The 19,451-nt window shown below is 57.3% G+C and overlaps 1 protein-coding gene across 2 annotated transcripts in view; it reads left to right on the forward strand.

The window, feature by feature from the left end:
- SMG6 (SMG6 nonsense mediated mRNA decay factor) overlaps nt 1-19,451 on the forward strand; it is a 104,653-nt gene that overhangs the window by 79,505 nt on the left and 5,697 nt on the right. The window contains exons 14-16 of one of the 2 annotated variants that reach the window (XM_058854057.1): nt 7,700-7,876; nt 10,811-10,960; nt 17,675-17,828. In XM_058854057.1, coding sequence (XP_058710040.1) covers nt 7,700-7,876; nt 10,811-10,960; nt 17,675-17,828 — 481 coding nt within the window. The remainder of the gene's footprint in view (nt 1-7,699; nt 7,877-10,810; nt 10,961-17,674; nt 17,829-19,451) is intronic. The other variant, XM_058854058.1, reaches the window with a different exon arrangement.

Raw genomic sequence — 19,451 nt, forward strand, 5'->3', positions numbered from 1 at the left:
GGTGACACTGGAAGGGCAAGAGGTGGATGGTGCAGGCTGGGCAGGTGGGGGCTGTCAGGGTGAGTTCTGGTTTGCACCTTTTTTATGCTATTTTTAACTGTAGATTGCCACCCCTGCCCCCCTGTTCCTGTGTTGTCATGCTATTCCTTCCAGCACCCAACTTCCCACTGTCACAGCACTCTGTGACACTGGTGCTTTGTCCTGTGGGACAGGAATCTCTGAGTTACTCTGTGAGTGAAATCGTGGGCCAGTTTCTCGTTGTCTCCATGTGGAAGTCCTCGGAAAAAAGTTTGTGCTGGTGGTGAATCTTCAGGGTTTCCTCCTTGTGAGCCCCCAGCAGGGTCAGCTCCCTCCTGCCACTCCTCCAGAGACACATTCTGGATCAGGGAGGGTGCCAGATAACCCCAGCACTGTCCCCACAGCATGGGCAGCCTGGACTGGGCTCCTGCCCTTTTTTTTCCTCCACATATCCTACAGAAAGGGCTCTTTCTCAGGGCACTGTCGCAAGAGTGTCCTGAGATTTGCAATGGAGATGTTGGATTGAACATTCATCAGCTGCATTTCCCAAATTCCAGGAGAGACAGATCCCAGTCCTGGCACAGCAACACAGTCTCTGGTCACCAGTGTGGCCCCACGAGCAGATGCACCCAAAAAACACCCGGGGTGGAGAAGTGTGGGGGTGGCCCTGCCGTGTCCCCAGCTCCAGCGTCCTCTGGAGTGGTGGCCTCAGAGGAAGGGCAGCGTGTGGCCGCTGAGAGCAGAGCACTCGCCTTTCCCTTACTAAGCAATCCTCCCTTCCTCCACCAAAGAGCCTGCTAACCACTTTCTTATCTGTCTGAACTCTGCAAAACAATCTCTGGCAAGGCAGGCATCCTCCGAAATGGCAGAGGAAATAAATTCTCCCAGTCCCCGAAAAGGAAAAGACTGGAGGCTCCTGCGGCAGGGAGAGCAGCCCATGCCCTGTGGAAGCTGTCAGCGGTGCCATGTTGGCTTTGCTGAGGTTAAGGAGCTTGCCTTCCTCCTTCCCCAGCCTGGGACCACGGGTTAGGGGCAGGATTTCAGGGATTTGTCTTCCCCGGTTTGTGTTCCAGTAGGATTTGCAAGGAGGGAGCAGAGCAGGCTCCTTTGGACTTGGCTTTACTCTGTGGCCTGACTTTTTTTCTTTCCTTCTTTCCTTGGGAAGTTTGGGGATGTGCTGGGAGCTGGGGCACAGGAAGACACTGAGGTGGCTGTGACAGGGAGTCCCTGTGTGTGACTCACTGTTTCTCCAGGAGTCATCTGCCTCTTTCACAGCTGTGATTTTTCAGCCCCTTGTTCACATGACAGACAATTCAAATACGTGGTCCTGTGCTCAAGGCTTCACCTTGAAGAGCAGAAATGCCCTGGATATGTCACTGCTGTGGGGATCAGCACATGTGGCCATGGTGGGTGGAAGCAAATTCTTGAGTGAAAAATCCTACAAAAATTCCTGCAGTGTCTTACTGGAGGCACCATTTTGCCCTGTGGAGGAGCCCACAGCCCTTGCTGAGCTGTTGGCAGCAATGCCTGAGGACACGAGGAGAATCAGACACTCACAAACCAGATGAAACATCCCCGTTACTCATTGGAAACTTCCTGCATCCCGTCACCTTCTCTGGGACTGCTCTAGTGGGGGTAAAATTAAACAAGCTGTAGAGCCACCTCCTGCCTACGAGGTGTCAGATGCAGCCTGGAGCCAACTGCTCCGTACTGCAAATGCTGCTGCTCCCTGGATCTGACAATGAAGCTCTTTAGCACATTTAACAGGTGAGTAAGACATTAGGGCAAGTCTTTCCAAGCATCAGCCAAGGCCAAAAGCTTGGTTTGGAATCCAGCAGGAACTTTCCTCTCCTGGCTGTGTAGCTCCAGGGAAGCAGTTGGTCCCAGGCTGGGCTGTGTCAGCTCTCCAGGCCATCCTGGGCACAGGAGCTTTAGGTGGATCTGGAGGATGGTTTTTCATCTGGAACATCTGCTTTGGCTTTGGTGTTGACTCTTCCACAAAATTAACTAAAGGTTCCTGCAGACCCTCAGAGGTATTTTGGCTCCAAGCCCCAGAGTTGCTCACAGCTTCCCCCGTGTCACTGAGTCTCACGCTGATGTCCTGCAGCTGCCAGCAGTGACAGGTACCAGAACCTTGCAGGAATCTGTGCAGGCTACTCAGGGCTTCTTCTGGTCTCTGACCCCAGAAATTGGGTGACTCAGCTCAGATGCATCACTTTGCACCTTTGTGTCACCCATGTGTATTCTGTGCATCACTGCACTGGATGAGGCAAGCCCAGCAAACCCTGGTGATGGTGGGCAGCTGGCTCCCTTCCCGTGCTGCTTTCCAGCTTTAGGGGCCAGTCCTGGCTGAGCTGTGTGGCCTTTAAATCTGGAAACACGGAGGTGTTTGCCAGGCCAAAGCACATCTGCTGTGATGACTCGTCTGAGACTGTGTGCCCCAGTGCAGAGGCTGGAGCTGTGCCTGTGTGAGGCTCAGGATGCTGGGAGAGAGTTTAGGATAAGACATGGCCACACTTTCTCTTTGGAGAGTGGTTCTCCAGCTGTGGCCACGGGGGAGAGCAACTGGAATGGTTCTTCTGGACTTCTCTGTCTTCCTTGGGTGTTTCTCTTGCTCCTCTCTGTGATGGAGCATCTGGCATGGATGTGGCAGATCCTTTCCCCAGATGTGCTCTCTGGTTGGTGCAGAGGATCCAGCAGTGAGATCCATCCAAGCCAGAGGTGCCTGGGTTTGGTCCCTACTGCAGCCACAGTTGCTCTCTGGGGTCGCACACAGCGTTGCAGGGAACCACGTCCACCGAGCCTGCTTGTGGGATTAGTTGAAATTAAAAGTTTCTCTGAGAGACCTGTGGCTGCAGGCAGCTCTCAGCTGCCAAAACCAGGGTTACACCCAGCTGTGAGTGCCCAGCTGGGACGGACACCTTGGTCCTCCCTACCCAGGTGGCCAAACCCCTCCAAGCTGTATTTGGGGCTGGGCAGAGCAAGGGGCTTCCAGAGCAGTTGGGCTGTGAGGAGTCCAGGGTTGAACCCAGCCCAGCTTCTGTGCAAGCCTGTGAGATTAAAAACCAGAAGGGATGAGACCAAACGAGACACTTTCCTCCATGCTCCTCGTCCAAGCTGGCTCCCCGGGGATGGGAGGAGGCAGCCCAGGGCACAGGGAGGCATTGAGCCATAGCCTGCCTGGATGTTTTGCAGGGTCAGTGCAAACGTTTTGGCTGGGCAGTGCAGTCACTGTGTGGTTTAGATTGTTTGGGACTCACTTGGTCTCAGCATCGTTCAGCTACTTCAGCTAAGACATGTTTAAAATGATGTGGCAAAAACAGTGTTATCCCCACGCTGGATCGTGCTGGAGCTTGGCTCTGAGTCCCGGTCCTATCCCGTTCCCATCTCTGAATCTGGGATGGGATCTCTCCATGCTATGACTCAAACTTCTCATGTCCTTTTCCCCTTCTGAATCCAGCTGTCAGGATGTGCTGGTGTCTCCCCCTCGCACACAGGAATGCAGAGCCGGCAATGGCAGCCCGTCCTGCGAGCAATCATTTCTCCAGAGCTGCTGCCTCCTGTTTCCTTGTGGAGTTTCAGGTTTTGCCGAGGGAGAAGCTGCCAGGATCCCTCCACACACCTCCAGCAGCAGTGTGGCATTGCCAGAGGTTGCCATGGGCGTGGGGCAGCCCTCTCCAGCCCGTGTTCCCCCCGGGATGTGGCAGGTCCCAGCGGCTGAGCAGGGCTCCCCTGGCCAGCTGGCTGGGCTGCCAGAGGCTCTTTGGACTAGCTGAAGGAATCTGCATTCCTGCCTCCCAGTTGTTTGCTCTTTAGGACGCTGTGTAAAATTAACAAGTTGTAAAAGTTGATTGAAGGCGGCGGAGGGTGTGACAGCGATTTTGGGAGCTGCGGGAGAGCCGCGTGCGGAGCAGCGGGGCCGGCCGGGGGCAGAGGCGCAGCTCCCCCGGCTCCAGGCGCTCCTGTGACCCAAAGCGAGAGCCGGGCTGGTTTCTGGTGGTGTCACCCTGCCAGCACCAGGTGCAGGTGTCCCCTCAGGCACAGAGCTCACAGCTCTCAGAGCTCCCCATAAATCTCCTGGAGGACATGTGGTGATGTGGTGTGGGAGTCCTCAGCCCTCCACAGTGCTCGGGGAAGCTTTTTCTTTCTGCCTGTTTTATCAGTGGGGTGGAAATACAGCTGAGACCATAGAGGGTCTCAGCTTTATTAGATCTGGGAACCCCTGGTTAGACTGGGGAGCCCTGCTCACCACTGGCAGGAGGTGACACTCGTGTGGTGCTGGCACTGCAGAGTGGCTTTGAAAACACAACAGCTGGTACAGTTAATGCGCAGCCCAGTGGGTCTCAACAGGCAGTTAGTGTGTGTTAATGTGTGTCCCGCTGTGTCTTACTCAATGATCAGTATGTTAATGTGTGACCCATGAATTAGCAGTTGGCTAATGAGCCTCTGCATCATGGCCAAGCAGCCGCCAGCCCCCAGTGGGTGGCTGGTGCTGGAGCTGGTGGTGAGCGTGTCTGATGGAGCAGGAGATTGGAAACATCTCCCCTCCAGCCCCGATGAGATCAGGCTGGCAATCAGGGCTGCTGCAGCCGAAGCCACCTCAGTCCCACGCCTGGTCCCCAGCCACGTGTCCCCAAGAGGCACCACGGTGGCGAGGGGCTCGGCGGTGGCTCTGGGGAACTGAGCCCGGGTCATGGCCAGGGGCACCAGACCACTTCAGCAATTCTCGGTTTCGGTTTTCCTTTGCGAGCGGCTGCGTTCGTGTCAGGCCTATTTTCATACCCAGCAGTGACTCGGAGCCAGGCTTTCGGTTCCTGCTGTCACACTGCACAGAGGGGGAAGGGCTCTATTCCCTGCTGGGGCTGAGGTGTCTGCTGCCACATCACCAGCTCCATCCCCACAGTGTCATTTCATACTGCCATTCCTTGGGGAAGGTCGGGCACGGCTCCTGGTGTCCCCACCACGCTCCGCTGGCGTTGCCACGTGCACCAGCGAGCGCCTTCGCGGCCATCCTGGTTATCCTGGCTCTGCTGCTCGCATTTCCACTCAGAAACAGGAAGTTTCTGACCAAAGCAGGTTGCTCGGCGGCACGCAAGGTCCCTCTCTGCCGATCAAGAGAGACCTGGGTGCCAGTCACGGGTCACTTCTTTCCCAGCCTGGCTGCCGGGGCTCTGCCGCGTCGTCCCCGAGCAGGGCTGCACGTGATGGGGATGTGCAGAGCATTTGCTCCTTCCCTGTTTTTCATTCATGTGGGCTGGAAAAATGTGTTCATGAGACGAGTTGCTGTGGCATTATGTCATGGGCCTTTGGTTGGGCTCTTTTCCCCCCAGCAGATGAGCTGGATTTAAGCATGTGCTCTGTTGGCTTGGCAGGAAATCTGGTGTTTCCTACTGGTTCCTTCTTCAGGGGAGGAAGGAATGATCCCACCTGCCCTTGTCCCCAGCCCCAGCCAAGGGTGAAGGGAGCTCTTCTGCATTTTGTCCGATCATTCCTGATCCAAGAGGCTCAGATTTAAGCTTTTGTGGAGCAATGGCTGCACTGCAGCTGTGTCAGCACTCAGCCCCTCCTGAAAATGTCATGGATGTGGCTTTTATTTCTAGAGGTGTCTTCAGAATTCCCCCTGGAATGGGGTCAGGATGTGGCACCCATCTCTTCCCAGAACAGGCAGTTCCCGCATCCCTTTCCCCGCTGCTTCTGTTCTTGGCCACATCCTGGCACCCCCTGGCACGTGGCTGCTGGTGGTGGGCACTCTGCTTGCCCAGCATCCAGGACACAGCAGAGCTGCAGATACCCAGACTGGAAAATCCCTGGGCAGAAGTTACCCCATGTGAGTCAGGCTGGGTCTCCGTGGCATTAGCCCGTGGAGCTGGGGGTGAAGCCAGTGGTGAGGTTTCCACCACTTCCCTCAGCTGCAGCCTGGAGCTCTCAGGAGCTCTCAGGAGGAATGTTTCCCATGACAGCTATTCCAGCTTCGCTCGTGTTCTCTTTCCTGTGGACTTTCCCCTGCACACAATCGTTCCTAAAGGAGAGCCAGGAGGATGGGAATGTTCCTGTGGTGACACTTGAAGGGATTGCTCCTGGCTGGATGTCCCAAGCAGCAAAAGGCTGTCCTGGGAAAGAGGGTCCCCTGCAGCTCCTGGAACGGCTGAGCTGGTGTCACCTTGTCCTTTGCTCACCTCGGTCCCATAGGACACATTTTATAGGTGCAGAATCAGTGGTTATGAATCTGTTGGTCCTCAAAATAATAATTTTTGTGATTCTCTGCTCACACCACCTCCCTGCAGCAGCAGCTGCCTTTGTGGGGAGGACAGGGCTCCTCCTCCCATGCAGGTCCAGGGGGACACAGGATTTCAGGGGAACACCTTCAAACAGAGGCAACCCCAGCTGTGGGTGCACAAGGGTGCCTCCAGCAGTAGCCAGGGTGGGAGGTTGGGGGTCAGAGGAGGGTCAGGTTTTTGACACGCACAGCAGCGACACAGTGGTTAAAATTAGCCCACAGAGAGGAAACTGGCAGTGCTGTGGAAGAGCAGAAGTTTCCTCTCCCAACAGCCTGGTGAAGTGGGGCCAGTGCCACTGCCAGCCCTGGCTCACTGAGGCACGGCCCCATCGGGGACAAGCTGATGTCCACCGCACCAGGACCGGGCCTGGCATCACATGAGGTGTGTCCCTGGCTGGGAGGCAGCTGGGCCTCTCCCCAGCTTCAGAATCCCAATCCTGGGAGCCTGCAGAAACCCTTTTGGGATGGGGGTCTCTGAGACTGCTTTGGTCTACGAGCACAGCAAACCCAGGGTGGTTTGGGGGCAGGAGAAACTCGGGCATCAACACAGACTTCGTGTCCATAGTACGGAGCACTTTAAATCTCGTTTGCTGACTTTCTCCCTATAAATCTGCAGCTCTCTGGGGGTGACACCGGTCAGCAGGAAGCACCAGGGGAGAGCTGTGCAGGTGCAGAACCCTCCTGCAAGGGGACAAGGGCTGAGCCAAGGCCAGGCGTGGCGGAGGTGGCGGCCGAGGCTGTGCCGCGCGGGACAGGGCTGGGGAGGCACCGGGCTCTCGTGCTCTGGAAACTCCATTTGAGAGCCTCATAAATTGGATAATTACCCAAGCTATTGAGTTTCCTTCAGGCCAGATCCGTCCCAGCCTCCCCAAAGGGGCTCCCCAGTTGGTCTGTGAGATGGGCCCGTGGGATGGGGTTGGGCTGGAGGTGAGGAGGGGCTCAGGTTTTCTCAAATGCCCCCACCCTCTCACTCTCACACCTGCATCCCTCCACAGCTTTTAGGGGGGAAATCCAGCAACGAAGCCAAAATGAAACAGAGGGATAGGCCACATCATTGATCTCTCATGGTTCAGCAGGATTTTCCCCCGTTTGCTGGGGCTGGGCAGGGAGGGGGCTGGCCGTGCCCAGTGAGTCCTGCAGCCCTGGAGTGCTCAGAGGAGGCAGGACAGGATCAGTGCTGAATGTCCTGACTTTGCCTCCTTTTCCCTGGAGACTACAAAGCAAGGCAAACCCCTTCCACCCATGTTGAGAAGAGTGGCACCCCTCACATCCCAGTGGTGCTGCCTGCATCCCGCTGGGCCTTCAATCCCAAACATTTCCCCCTGCTCGTTACTCATCCACTCCCCTTTGCACTGACTTTGTTTTCCTTTCCCTCTCCCCAACCCCCTCGTCCTCACCCCGTAGGTTATTGCAGCCGACTGCAAGAGGGTCACAGTTCTGAAGTATTTCCTGGAAGCCCTTTGTGGACAAGAAGAGCCTTTGCTGGCATTCAAGGGTGGAAAATATGTGTCAGTGGCACCCGTCCCAGACGCCATGGGAAAGGAAATGGGAAGCCAAGAGGGAAAACAACTGGAAGATCAGGTACCGTGCGGGAAGAGCGCGCCTCAGTGAAGGAAGAATCACCCCTGTGGGGCCCAGCCTCTGCCTGCCCTGCAGCTCCCGCTATTTATAGTTGGCCTAGCTGCGTGTGCATTTTATGGGGGGAGGCAGGGGGGGGCAAATGGTGCACAGCCCTTGTCTCCTGAGTGTGCTTCGCTCGTGCCCTTTCCTGCCAGCCCAGCCCGCCTGCCTCTATCTCACACGCCGCTATGAGTTCCAGATGCTGCTTTTTTCGTACCCAGGGTGGGGGGAGCTTTAATAACGTGCAGCACCACAGCCCCACGAGAGGAGGTGGGCGAGGGGGTGTCAGGGTTCAGCTTCAGGATCAAGTTTATAGCCGTGGAGCTCGTTGTGGCGGAGGCCTGAGCTCCAGCCTCCAGCACACGTACAGGAAGAGCTGACATTGGCGCCCCGTCCCTCCCCTGCCTCTCACATCCTGATGTGATTAAGGAATTCAACTCTTGTTTTTCTGCCCTTGCTTGTTCCTGTAGGCCTTGCTTCACTCCAGGCTCCGTGTGTGTGTTTAAGGGCCCTGCCAGCTGCTCTGCAGGTTGACTCCTTTCTTCTGTTTAATCTTGCAGTTGGAAAGGCCAGGGAAACAGGAGAGAGGAGCAGAGGCGTTGGGAACGGGAAGCTGGGTGGCCTGGTGCTGCCCAGGCTCCCTCTGGCTCCCCTCCCTGTGCTGGGTCCGGGCATTCAGAGCCAGAGGATATCAGGATATCACCCTGATCAGGGACAGCACCTTGTCTCTGTCCCATGGGAACTGAAAGTCAGAAAGTTCAGAGAAGCCCAGAGCAATGCTGTACTCAGCACCCTCCTTGTCCCAGCTGAGCAGGGGACAGCAAATCCCCAGGGAAGAATTGTCTCTGTAAGGTGGGAGACCTGGATCTTTGTCCTGTTCTGGAGAAGGTGCTGGAGGTTTTCAAGCTGGCATGGGGGAATGTTTAGGTTCTTCCCAGTGTGATGCCATGGTCTTGTTCTCCAGAAGGCTCCTTTTGTTGGCTCAGTCCCTCCAGTTCCTGCTGTGAACAAGCACAGTACCAGGGCAGCTCCCTCCTGCCCCGTCCCCACAGCCTCTGCTCAGCTGTGGGAATCCATGAGCTTGTTGTGCAACCCTGGAGCTTCCCTCTTGGGCTCTGCTCTCAAGGGAGCTTGCAGCTCACCAGAGTGACCACCACCACTGTGGGGCAAGCAGGTCCTGACCCCCCCAGCAGATCTGCATCCGACAGAGGCTTTTCCCTGAGGCCCTGGTGTGACCCTCTCCCTCTGGCAGTATCCCCCATCCCCTGTGGTCCAGGCTGTCCCAGCAGAGGGAAGTGAGCCTGAGGGCTCCCATCTTCCTCGTTCCCATGACTAAAAGGTTACAAGGAGAGAAGAGAAGGTGGTTCTGTGGCCTGGGTGAAATGATTGAGTGCACGACTGTGCAGCCCTGGGGTTGTTCTAAATTAAGACCACAAATCCCTTCTGTTGACACGTGTCATGGCAGCCTGCACAGGGCAGGGAGTGTAGCCCTGCTCTTACCCCTCTGTGGGGATCCACCTCCTGCAGCCCTCCAGGGGCTCAGAGCAGGATTTTCTGGCCAGGTGCCATCTGGGAACTCTACCCAGCCCCATCACAACCCTTGGATTTTGTGCAGAGAGGGGAGGATGTGTGATGGCATGGCTTGGGAAGGCCACCCATGACCAGTGGGGAGCAAGGTTGGCTGCATGAGATGAGGGGTCTGCATGCAGCAGTGGAGAGCTGGGCTCCTGGGCAGCACATAGGGGACACCTGAGGAACAGGGACTTATGGGCTCCCCTCTGGGTGTGGAATGACTGAGGAGAGCAGCGAAACTTGGGCAGAACATGGTTGTGAGTGATGCCCAATTAGACACCAGCCATCACCTCCCACCCTCCTGCATCCCAGAGATTTGGGCACATGGGGAAAGGCCAGTGTGGCCTCCATCTAAGGTAGGAACAGCATGGATCCTTCTGGGGTCTCCAGTTCAGGCAGTGCAGGCATACTGGGAATGGTCTGCAGAACTGGTGGGGAACCCCAGGGAAGGGTCTCTAGGAGAGGAAGAAAATGCAGTATGGTCCAGACATGCTGGTGTGGGCAGGAGGCTGGAGAACCAGGAATCCTTTAGTTCAGCAAAGACAAGGTTCCTGGACAGCAGAAGCATGGCAAAGCCTGGCTAGAAGGTGGAAGTGTTAACAGAGGAAGTCGTTAGATGTTGAAATGGGTGACCCTGAGATGCTCCATCACATGGAGCTTTAAAATCAAGATTTTGAATGTCTCCTTCTGAAACATCTGTTCCAGACCAGATGGGATTTTTGGGGTGGGTGCAGGGATCTCTCTGGCCTACTCAGAGATCAAAATGGAGAAGGGCACCTGAGTTTGTGGATCTGAGGTTCCTGCCAGGATGAGCAGCCCATGTGCCCTGTGGGATGAGGCAGCAGTGTTAGAGCAGTCTTGTACTGCCCTGGTGCAAGGAGGTGGGAGGAAGCAGCCTGAACAGAGATGTGCAGCCTGAACAGCCAGGCAAAGCAGAAAGACAGGGAAGTACCATGATTTCACAGAACTGGAGGCTATAAAACATCAGTGACTCACCCAAGGCTGTGGGAAGAGTTTTCCAAGGTGAGGAAGAGGGTGTGATTTTAGAACAGAGCATAAAGCTGGGCTGCCCCTGCCCAGCCTGGTCACTGCCTTTCCTGCCCATTACCTCCTGTCTCACCTTGTCATTTCCTGAATGTTTACTATTTATTTGGCTTCTTTTGGATGTTTAGAAATAGTCACCCATGAGCAAGGGGTGATGGACTGCCTGACAGGGATTTGTCTGCTGGAAAAGGAAAAGCAGAACGAGAATTACCCCTGCCACCAGCACCCCGTACAGTGACTGCCCTCTTTGTTTTTCTCTCTTTCTGCATTTCCTGGAAGAAGGAGGATGATGTGAGGATTGAGGCCTTTGAAGATGACTCTGAGACTGAAGGCAGCGGAGGAGAGATGGACATCAAGGAGCTCAGAGCCAAAAAACAAGCTCTGGCCAGGAAAGTCGCTGAGCAGCAGCGCCGTCAAGACAAGATTCAGGTAGGATGGGCTGATCCCATCTTGCTGTGCCAGTGGTGCACAGCTGTTTTCCTACCTTGCTTCAATGGGATCTCCCATGGCACATTAACCTTCCTGGGTGTAATGCCATGTGAAACCTGACAGCAAACAGCTTTGGCCCTTTGGAAGGTTCAAATCTGTGTTGCTGTCCCCACCCTGGGTAAGATCTGCCTTCCTAGGCCTTGAAATGAAGGTTTTGGGGGCCCTCCCTGTGGAGCTGCCAGCACACCCAGGAGTGGCAGGGCAGTGCTGGCTGTAGTGCTGTGTGTGCCAGGCAGTGAGCTGTGCCCCCAGCCACAGCAGAGGCTCTGTGACAGTGAGATTTGGTGAGAAATCAGCCTTCCTGTGCAACGGGGCACAGGCAGACAAGGGAGAGGGTGGGACGTGAACGGCAGAGTTCATGCAGGAGCCAGCGGCGGAAAAATAGTCTGCGAAAGGCTGCTGCAGCCAGCACGTTGCCATCGTTATGGGGACAAACAGACGGGATGCAGGTGATCCTGGCCTGGCCCTGGCCTGATGAGAGCGTGTTTCCCAGTGGGAGCTGGTGAAGTAAACTGGTTGGACTGGGAGCAAACGCCTGGCGATGCACCCTGTTGCTTTAAGAGCAATCTCACATGCATGGATGGCTGTTGGCTGCCTCCTCGCTCGCAACCCCTCTTCCTCCAGCCTTGCGGCCCAGATGAGGATTTCTCAGCAGAGGAAAAATTCTCCCTGGCTCCCCTCCCCCTCACCTCCGCCCTCTCTAATGCCCAGGGCCCTTCACTTCCATAATTCTTCATTTTCCAGCCTTGAACGTAAGCCAGACACATCTGTCTGGCCATATGCGTGAACTCTGCAGTGTGTGCCGAGGTGGTTGTAAAACAGGGCTGCTGAAGGCCCTACTGGGAGAGCCTGCACATGTGTACCCTCGGGCTACTGGCGCCGGGCCCAGAACCACTGCGCTTCGCTTTTCCAAACCCACCCCAACCTTTTCAGATTTCGCCTTTTTATTCTTTTTTTTTTTTTTTTTTTTTTTCCCCCTTTTTTGTTTTTTCATTTGAATTCAGAGCAATCCATATCAAGGCGAAGGTAGAAGTTTGTGTGCTGGGAGGGAGGGGCCGCCCCCACCAGCGAGTCCATTATTGTTGGCAGGTACCTGGGTCACGTTAATGTGAGGAGGAAGAAAGCAGCAAGGAAAGGAGTGAGAGATTGGAAAGATGGGCTGTAAATTAAAGCGGCCTGAAGCCTTCCAGCCTCCCATGGTTGTTAAGCGGGAGGTGTAAGTAAATTCCCCACTTCCCACTGCCTTGTACAGACACAGCAAACAGGAACCGCACATGTTCGGGGAGGGCAGCGCGCAGCAGATCCCGGCGAGCGGCGCAGCTGCAGCGGGGCCCCCCGGGACGGCCGCTGCCCATTCTGCGGGGAGAGTGGGGGCTGCTTGATGTTGTCAGGGGCTTTCTCCCCCCGGCCTGCTCCTCCCTTCCTCCCCGGCCGTGCTGGGGCCGATGCTCGAAGGCAGAGAGAGGTCAAAATGAGGGTGTGGGCAGCTTCAGGGGCTGCACAGCTGAGAGCTGAGGTGCACTTGGAGTCTGAAGGCGCGGGGTGGAGGAGAAGCCCTTGGGGCTTCAGTAAAGTCATCCAGGCCATAGCTGGCTGGGAATGGCCTGGAGCAGAACATATGTGCTTGCCCCAGTCCTCTCCCTGCCCGGGTACTGGCCATGCAGCTGGAGCAGCGGAGGAGCTCGGGTGGAAAATGAGGCCAGGTTGGAGCCAGCTCAGCATCCACCCCCTCTGCTTTCCCTCTTAACCTGTGATCCTTGACCTTTCTGCTCTTCCCAACAGATTTAGTGTTTCATGGGAGCTGGAGACCTTTTCCCTTCCTTGTTACAACCTCTCATTCACTGCCCACCTAGGGAACATCAGCTGCTCTCCAAGTCACCCTTTCATTTTTCTGGGGACAAGCCACAGCTCCTTGTGAGTCCAGCAGATGTGGCTCCTATCTCAGCACACAGGACTCAGCCCCCCACAGGCAGTGGGGACTTGGGTGCAGGTGCTGTAGCTGCCTCCTGTGGAATCTGTGATGGTGTGTGCAGTCCCCCAGGGTGCTGGACAATCCTTCATCTCTTGGCTGTGTGGTTTCTTTCTGTGCCCAAGGAGAGCACAGTGTCACGGCCTCACCTGGGATGTGCAGAGTTGTACTTCTCATGGATAAAGTTGCTGCCTTCTCCCCTGCAGGTTTTCCTGCCTTTCCCCAGTCTCTGGCAGCCCAGCTGTGCTGCTGATTGACACCTTGAGGGGGATTTCAGCCTCACTGCTCTCCTTAGGTCCCTGTCCCCGTCCTGGCTGTGTGCAGGACTGTGGCTTGAGCTGCTGGGGAAGCACAGGTCCAGGCAGGACAAATGGTAAACAGGGTGGCCCTCAGCCAACACCAGCTTTAGAGGGAACTCAGCTCCATTCCCCTACACAAGCACAGACCCCAAAACCATTACTTTGAGAGGAAAGATAGAAAAGAGCAGGGTCAGGTCTCTTGTGTCCCTAGGCAGCTTTAGATGCAAAGCAGCTCCCTGGTTCCATTGCCAGCCTGCCACTTCCCTCACCACATTCCCACGCTGGGACAGAGCTGGTGACAGCTGGTGACAGCAGGGATGCATCAGGACGAGGTGGAAGAGCAGGCACATCCCTGGGTGCTGCTCAGGTGTTCAGAGGGAGGAGAGGCCAGGCAGGCAGGTGGACAAGAAGAGGTGGCAGCTGTCCTCAGACAGGACTTGTCCCCAACCCACAGCATGTCCTGCTGCTTGGCCAGCCCTTGGTCCATGCTGTTCAGCGTCCCCTGTCCTTTGTGCAGCCGCTGCGCGCTGGGAGCGGTCGAGTTTCCTGACCGGTTGAAAACATCCCACCTGAAACATAACAGGCTCTTCCTCTGGATGCTGCTATTGTTTTGCTCAGCATTACAGAAGCAGCTCAACCGGGGCGGCCAATTATGACATGTCTTCCCAAAATAGCCACTCTCCTGTCCCTTCTGAGCCCACGGAACGGCCGCCCCCTTAAGATGCAGCCGCTCCTTTGTGGCGGTAGCGTGAGTAAGTGGCTAAATTTAGCCGTGTCCCATTCACGCTCTCCCTCCCCGCAGGAACAATGCCGCGGGCGCACACGAGCAGCACCTGCCTGGGAGCGGGTCCTGCTGCCTGCGGAAGGCGCACACCCACCCACGGCGGCTCCGCCACGGCGGCGGCCCCGGTGTGCTACCAGCCACGGGGCACGTTTACTCCCGAGGAAGACGCTGGGGACGAGCCTTGGGAGGAGGAAGCCCTGGAGCAGAGAGGCTTGGAGGAGGCATTGTTCTCGGCCCTGGAAAATCCGATCCCCGCGGAGCGCGCGGGGCTGGAAGGGGCAGCGGCGCCGGCTTTGGCCGCGGCTGGGGAGCGGGTGGTGGCAGGAGAGAGGTGGTGGCAGGATGGTGGTGGCCCTTCCGTCCTGCCTGTGCGGCGTGACCCCGTGTGACCTGTCGCTTTTCTCTCCGGCCTCTCGGCCGTCCTGGCACCGCTGGCAGAGGAATTCTGGGGTCCGTATGCGGAGCTCCAGGGTCCGTGTGGAGCCTTCTCCTTTTCTGTGCTAGTGGTGGAGACCCTCAGTTCGCTCCCCTGTCACTCTGCACGAAGTCCTGGCTTTTGGGGGACCCGTCCCCTGCCCACGCTGGATGCTCTCACCCTGGCATTGACTTCCGGGGAATTCCCCAGGTGATCCCAGCTGATGGATGAGCTGGGAATTTGGGAGTGCTGTGTGCAGGAGTGTGTGATCTCAGTGCTGCCACCAGCTGGGGCAGCCGGGGGAGCCACCTCCGGCTCCGGCCCCGCTCCTGGGAGCAGCGGGATGGGCAGGGGGCTGCGGACACCGCAGCCTTGGGGGTGCAGGAGGCGAAGGGGTGGAGCTGGCAGCCCAGGAGAGGGCAAGGAGCCCCTGGTCTCAGAGTCCACTGCCACATCCAGCACTGTGGGGTCACCCTGCCACTGAGTTGAGCCAAACCGAGCCTATTTGTTTAACCCAAATAAGCCAAAGCTAAAATCCTGCTGTCCCAAAACACTTGGGCCAGGGCGAGGCTTTACCTCTGCTCTTCTGTCCACCCTGCGCTCCCCAGGGTGGTTCCCAAAGCCCACCTCCCAGCAGTACACACAGGCCACCGTCTCCCTGTCCTTGTTTTAGGGACACTGGGGCACGCTGGGACCAGCAGCTCACTTCTGGCAGCCCTAAAAGCACAGAAGCTGAGTCCCAAACATGGGCATCCCGATCCACACCCGCACGCTCCCCTTCCTCCCTGCGGGACCGTGCCCCGGGACCGGCAGAAGGGTTAAGGCAGAACTGGCCTCCCCGGTTCTGCCGCACATGGGCTCCCTTTCATCTCTGGCGTGGGGCCAGCCAGCGTCCGCATGAATCACAGGCCACTCCTCTCTCCCCCAAACCCCTTGGCCGGAGGCTTCTGCAGCCTTTTACTCACACAAACAAAAATAAATCTCGCTGCCGGCCTCTGAACTCTGCAAAGGCGAGTTTCCCTCTGGCTCCCCGAGCGGCCCGGAGCTGTGCGCGGGGACTTGGCACGCTCCCCGCCGACCTCGCTCTTTCACTCCCGGCGCATCCTGTGTCCTTCTCTCACCGGGCGGCCCGGCGAGCGGAATGGGACGTGACGGCCGTCACAGGCGTTGCTGGCGGCTGCCAGGAACCGGCCGGGTACAGCCCCCGAGGGCCGCCGGGGCAAATGCCACACACGAGGGTGCTGCCATCGTCACCGCCCTGTCCCCGGCCGGAGGGGCAGGTGAGCGTCCTGCTGACACTGCTCAGGTCACCTGCACGGGCTGGGCTGAGTCACAGGCTCGGGAACCGTATTGGGGTGCAGGCGGGGGTCCCCTCCTGCCACCAGCTCTTGTTCACATAGGACTGTTGCTGTTCGGTGGAGACTGCGTGGTTTCACCCCCACTTCCTGTAACTTCAGGGCCATTGACCTCTTTGGCTGCCACACAAGGGACTTGCCACTCTCTGAGTCTCTGCACTGGTCGATGGGGCCCCTCGTCTGTCTCCCCAAGGCAGGTGGAGCAGGGTCCTGTGCCTCCCAGGGACAAGCAGCTCCTACCACACCCCAAAACCCTGTGGAGATGCCCCACCTGCTGTTCTGCTTGTGGTGAGGAGGCAGCAGCAGCTCCATGCTGGGGTTGGTTCCAGACTGTCCCTGACTCCTGTGCCACCAGTGAGTGCCAGGGCAGAGCAGAGGCAGGGATGGCATTTAGCATGTGGCTGGTACAGAGCTGCAGCCTGGGGACACTGGTGCATCCTCTGTGTGATGGGAAAGGCTTGTCCTCCCGCTGGCATGCAGCAGACAGGACCTGGCATGCTCCCTGCTCTGCCTTCCAACCCCTCAGGGTTTGTGGGAGCCACATCCCCAGGACTGGCATTGCCAGAAGGAGGGTGGGAGGCACGTGGTGAGGTTCTGGTTGCTGCCTTGCCTGGAGACACTTGTGGGAGGTGGCAGCATCAAGCCGCCTTGATTTAAAGCCAGATGACAACACTTGGAAATGAATTAAAAACCACTTCTTTCCATGGCCACTGCTGGCCCATGCAGCTCGTTGTTCCAGGACGCCTCCGAGGGTTTGGCATGACTGAGGGAGGGTTGGGATCCTCACTGTGGGCAGGGGGAGCTCCCCATACCATTGGGCAGGACAGGGTTGGTGGTCACCACACGTGCCCAGGGCACATCTGGTGGGTCTGAGCCCAGTCTCAGAAGGGTTTGCATGGTGGATGTGTTCCACAGCAGCTCTGCTGTGCTCCACGGGTGACCAGTTCCTATTAGAGGCAACAAACATCAGTGAGTCCAGGGAAGCTATTTTTAAGGAGAGGAAGCACTAGAATAGCATCCTGAGTTTTTTAAGCCTGTGGCTTACTAAGGAGCCCAAGTCCTTCGAGAGCCTCGAAAGTCATACGTGAGCTCTGGGGTCCCGTTTTAGCAACTGGAGTTGGCCAGAGCTCCAGGTGCAACCCAGAGGGCAGCCAGCAGACCCTCCCCCTGTGAGTGTGAGCACCTCTGGTCTCTGTGGGTGTGAAGGGCTCGACCAAGGACAGTACTGTGAGTTTTCAGGGCTGGAACCCACCTGGTTTCCCAGCTGGATGGAGTCGGAAAAGGCAAGGCATGTGCAGGAGGTGGTAGGACAGTGATGGAGATATTCAGCCAAGGATCCCTGCCCCATAGACCTCTGGCTGCCTGCTTGGGGTCCCCGTGTTAGGAGGCTGTTGGCAGGACTTAGGCATCCCAAACTGGTTTGTTTTGTCTGTTGTCACCTTGACCTGTTTCCATGTGAAGCCCCAGAGCCCCTGTCCTTGCTCCCCCTTGGCACCGGTGCAGATGATCTTGGCAACTGCCAGTCCCAAAAATAAGGCAATTCCCAAAATATCTCCTTTTTCAAGGCTGGTTCCATTTCTCCCAAAGCCTGGACAGGGCTGTTTTTCCAGGAGAATGTTTTCTTGGAGGCTTTTGCCATCCTGCTCACATGTGTACGGAGGGCCTGCAAGAGCTGATGTTTGGGGTGTGCAGGTGGGATGGATGCAGCCTCCTCCTAGTCCCCTTCACATGGATCTGTACGTGCCAGCCAGGCTTATCTTCTGCACTCAGGGTCCATGGATTGTAGGATTGACATCCTCCTTACTCACCATGTGTCTTTCCTTCTCCTCTAGGCCGTGCTGAAAGACCAGAGCCAAATGAGGCAGATGGAGCTGGAGATCAGGCCTGTCTTTCTGGTCCCGGACACCAATGGTTTCATCGATCACCTAGGCAGTTTGGTCACGCTGCTGGACTGCAGGAAGTTCATCCTGGTGGTGCCCCTCATCGGTGAGTAGGGCCAGTGCTGTGCTGAGGGCTTTCCCTCTCCCCTGGTGTGGTCTGTCCCTCCAGTCTGGCTGCCTCTCTCCGTGCCCCACATGCCCGCAGTGCCTGTGTGGTCTGGAGCTGGTCAGCTCGTGCCGTGGGACTAGACTTCATCCTGCTCTGTCTCATCCCAGTCGTTGTTGGCATTCCTTCAGCCCCTGTCACCCTGCTCCCTCCCTGCCAGCCTTCTGCCCACAGCACTCAGCAAACTTCTCCTGGTGCATTTGGGGGTGCCAGGGGCTGGGAGAAAGAAGATGGGTGTTAAATGGGATTTGGAGGGAATTTCAAAGGGAGCAAGGAGGAGGAATTGTTAAACAATCCAGGCAGATAGCTTATCCCAGCTGAGCTGGGGCTTAGGCAGGCTGAGCAAATGGCCGGCCTGTGTCCCAGTGTCTCAGAGCTGCTCAAGCCCAGCCCTTCTTTTTATCCTTATAAAGCTCGCAGTTAAACAGCAAGCTGGTTCCCGTTATTGGTAAACACTCACCCTGGCAGATAACGGCTGTGCTGCTGGGTGGTCTCCCAGGGTGGCGGCAGCGTTTGGTTCCATGCCTTTGCTCTGATTGTTTGATCACGCTCCGGGCTGGAGGTGCTGTTCCTCCGGCCAGTGGCACTCTGGCGCCTGGCACGTCCCAGTGCCAGCCTGGCACTCACAGGGTCCCCAAGGACAGCAGGAGAGTGTGGGGCAGGAGTGGGGCTGAGCATTGCAGAGCCCACATCCCATCCACAGCTCCAGGAGGCCGGGGACCAGCTGGGTCCTGTGGGTATCTCCAGTGGCCAGGAAGTGAGGTGGCACAGGTGCACCCTTTGAGGGGGAGAGGGGGGCAGGTGCTGCCCTCTGAGCCATTGTGGGGGTTCCTTCTCAACTCCTGGTGTCCAGCAGACAGCTCTGCCTGTCCCAGAGTCAGCATCCAGCTGCTGCCCATCCCCAGCTCAGGAGGGATTCCTGGGGCTGGGGATGGCACCCCTGGGTGGGGAGAGCAGGGCTGGATGCCCGCCCAGCTCAGCACAGGAGTTGTTCCAAGTTGCTCCGTGGCTTGGCACTGCAGAAGCCAAGGGAAGGCAGTCAGCAGCACCAGCAGAGCCTGGGAAGCCCTGGGGGCTGTGGGGCATGTTAACACCTGGGAGAGCTGGGACCTGCCCTGGAGCCATGGCTTTGCGTCCTGGTGCACTCCGGTGGTTGCTGGGAGGTTTCTCCATTAAACCCCAGCCAGGAGCAGCAGGAGAGATGAAAACTGTGGTCCTCTCCCTGTCCAAGATGCTGCTGCCTTCAACCTGCAAAAGGAGCCTGGCCTCCCCTGCCACAGGCACTTTCAGTGCCCTCCTGTCCTGGCCTTGTCATACGGGGACAGAGTAACTCATGTCCCACTGCTGCCACAAGCCTCCCAGAAGCACCCCAAAGCCAGCAACTCCCTGTCCATGCACGGGTTGGTCACATTCCCCCTGTCCCCCAGGACAGCCATCAGTATGGGCAGGAGGAAGCCATCCCTAGGGCCTGTGGCTGCTGGGGACAGAGGCCTTGGTGCCATGTCCCGTGGGCAGACTGGAGAGAGGCACAGTGTCCTTCCCCCGGCACCTCTCCCCTGCTCT

This window comes from Poecile atricapillus, chromosome 21 (assembly GCF_030490865.1).
Source record: "Poecile atricapillus isolate bPoeAtr1 chromosome 21, bPoeAtr1.hap1, whole genome shotgun sequence".
Classification (NCBI taxonomy): domain Eukaryota; kingdom Metazoa; phylum Chordata; class Aves; order Passeriformes; family Paridae; genus Poecile; species Poecile atricapillus.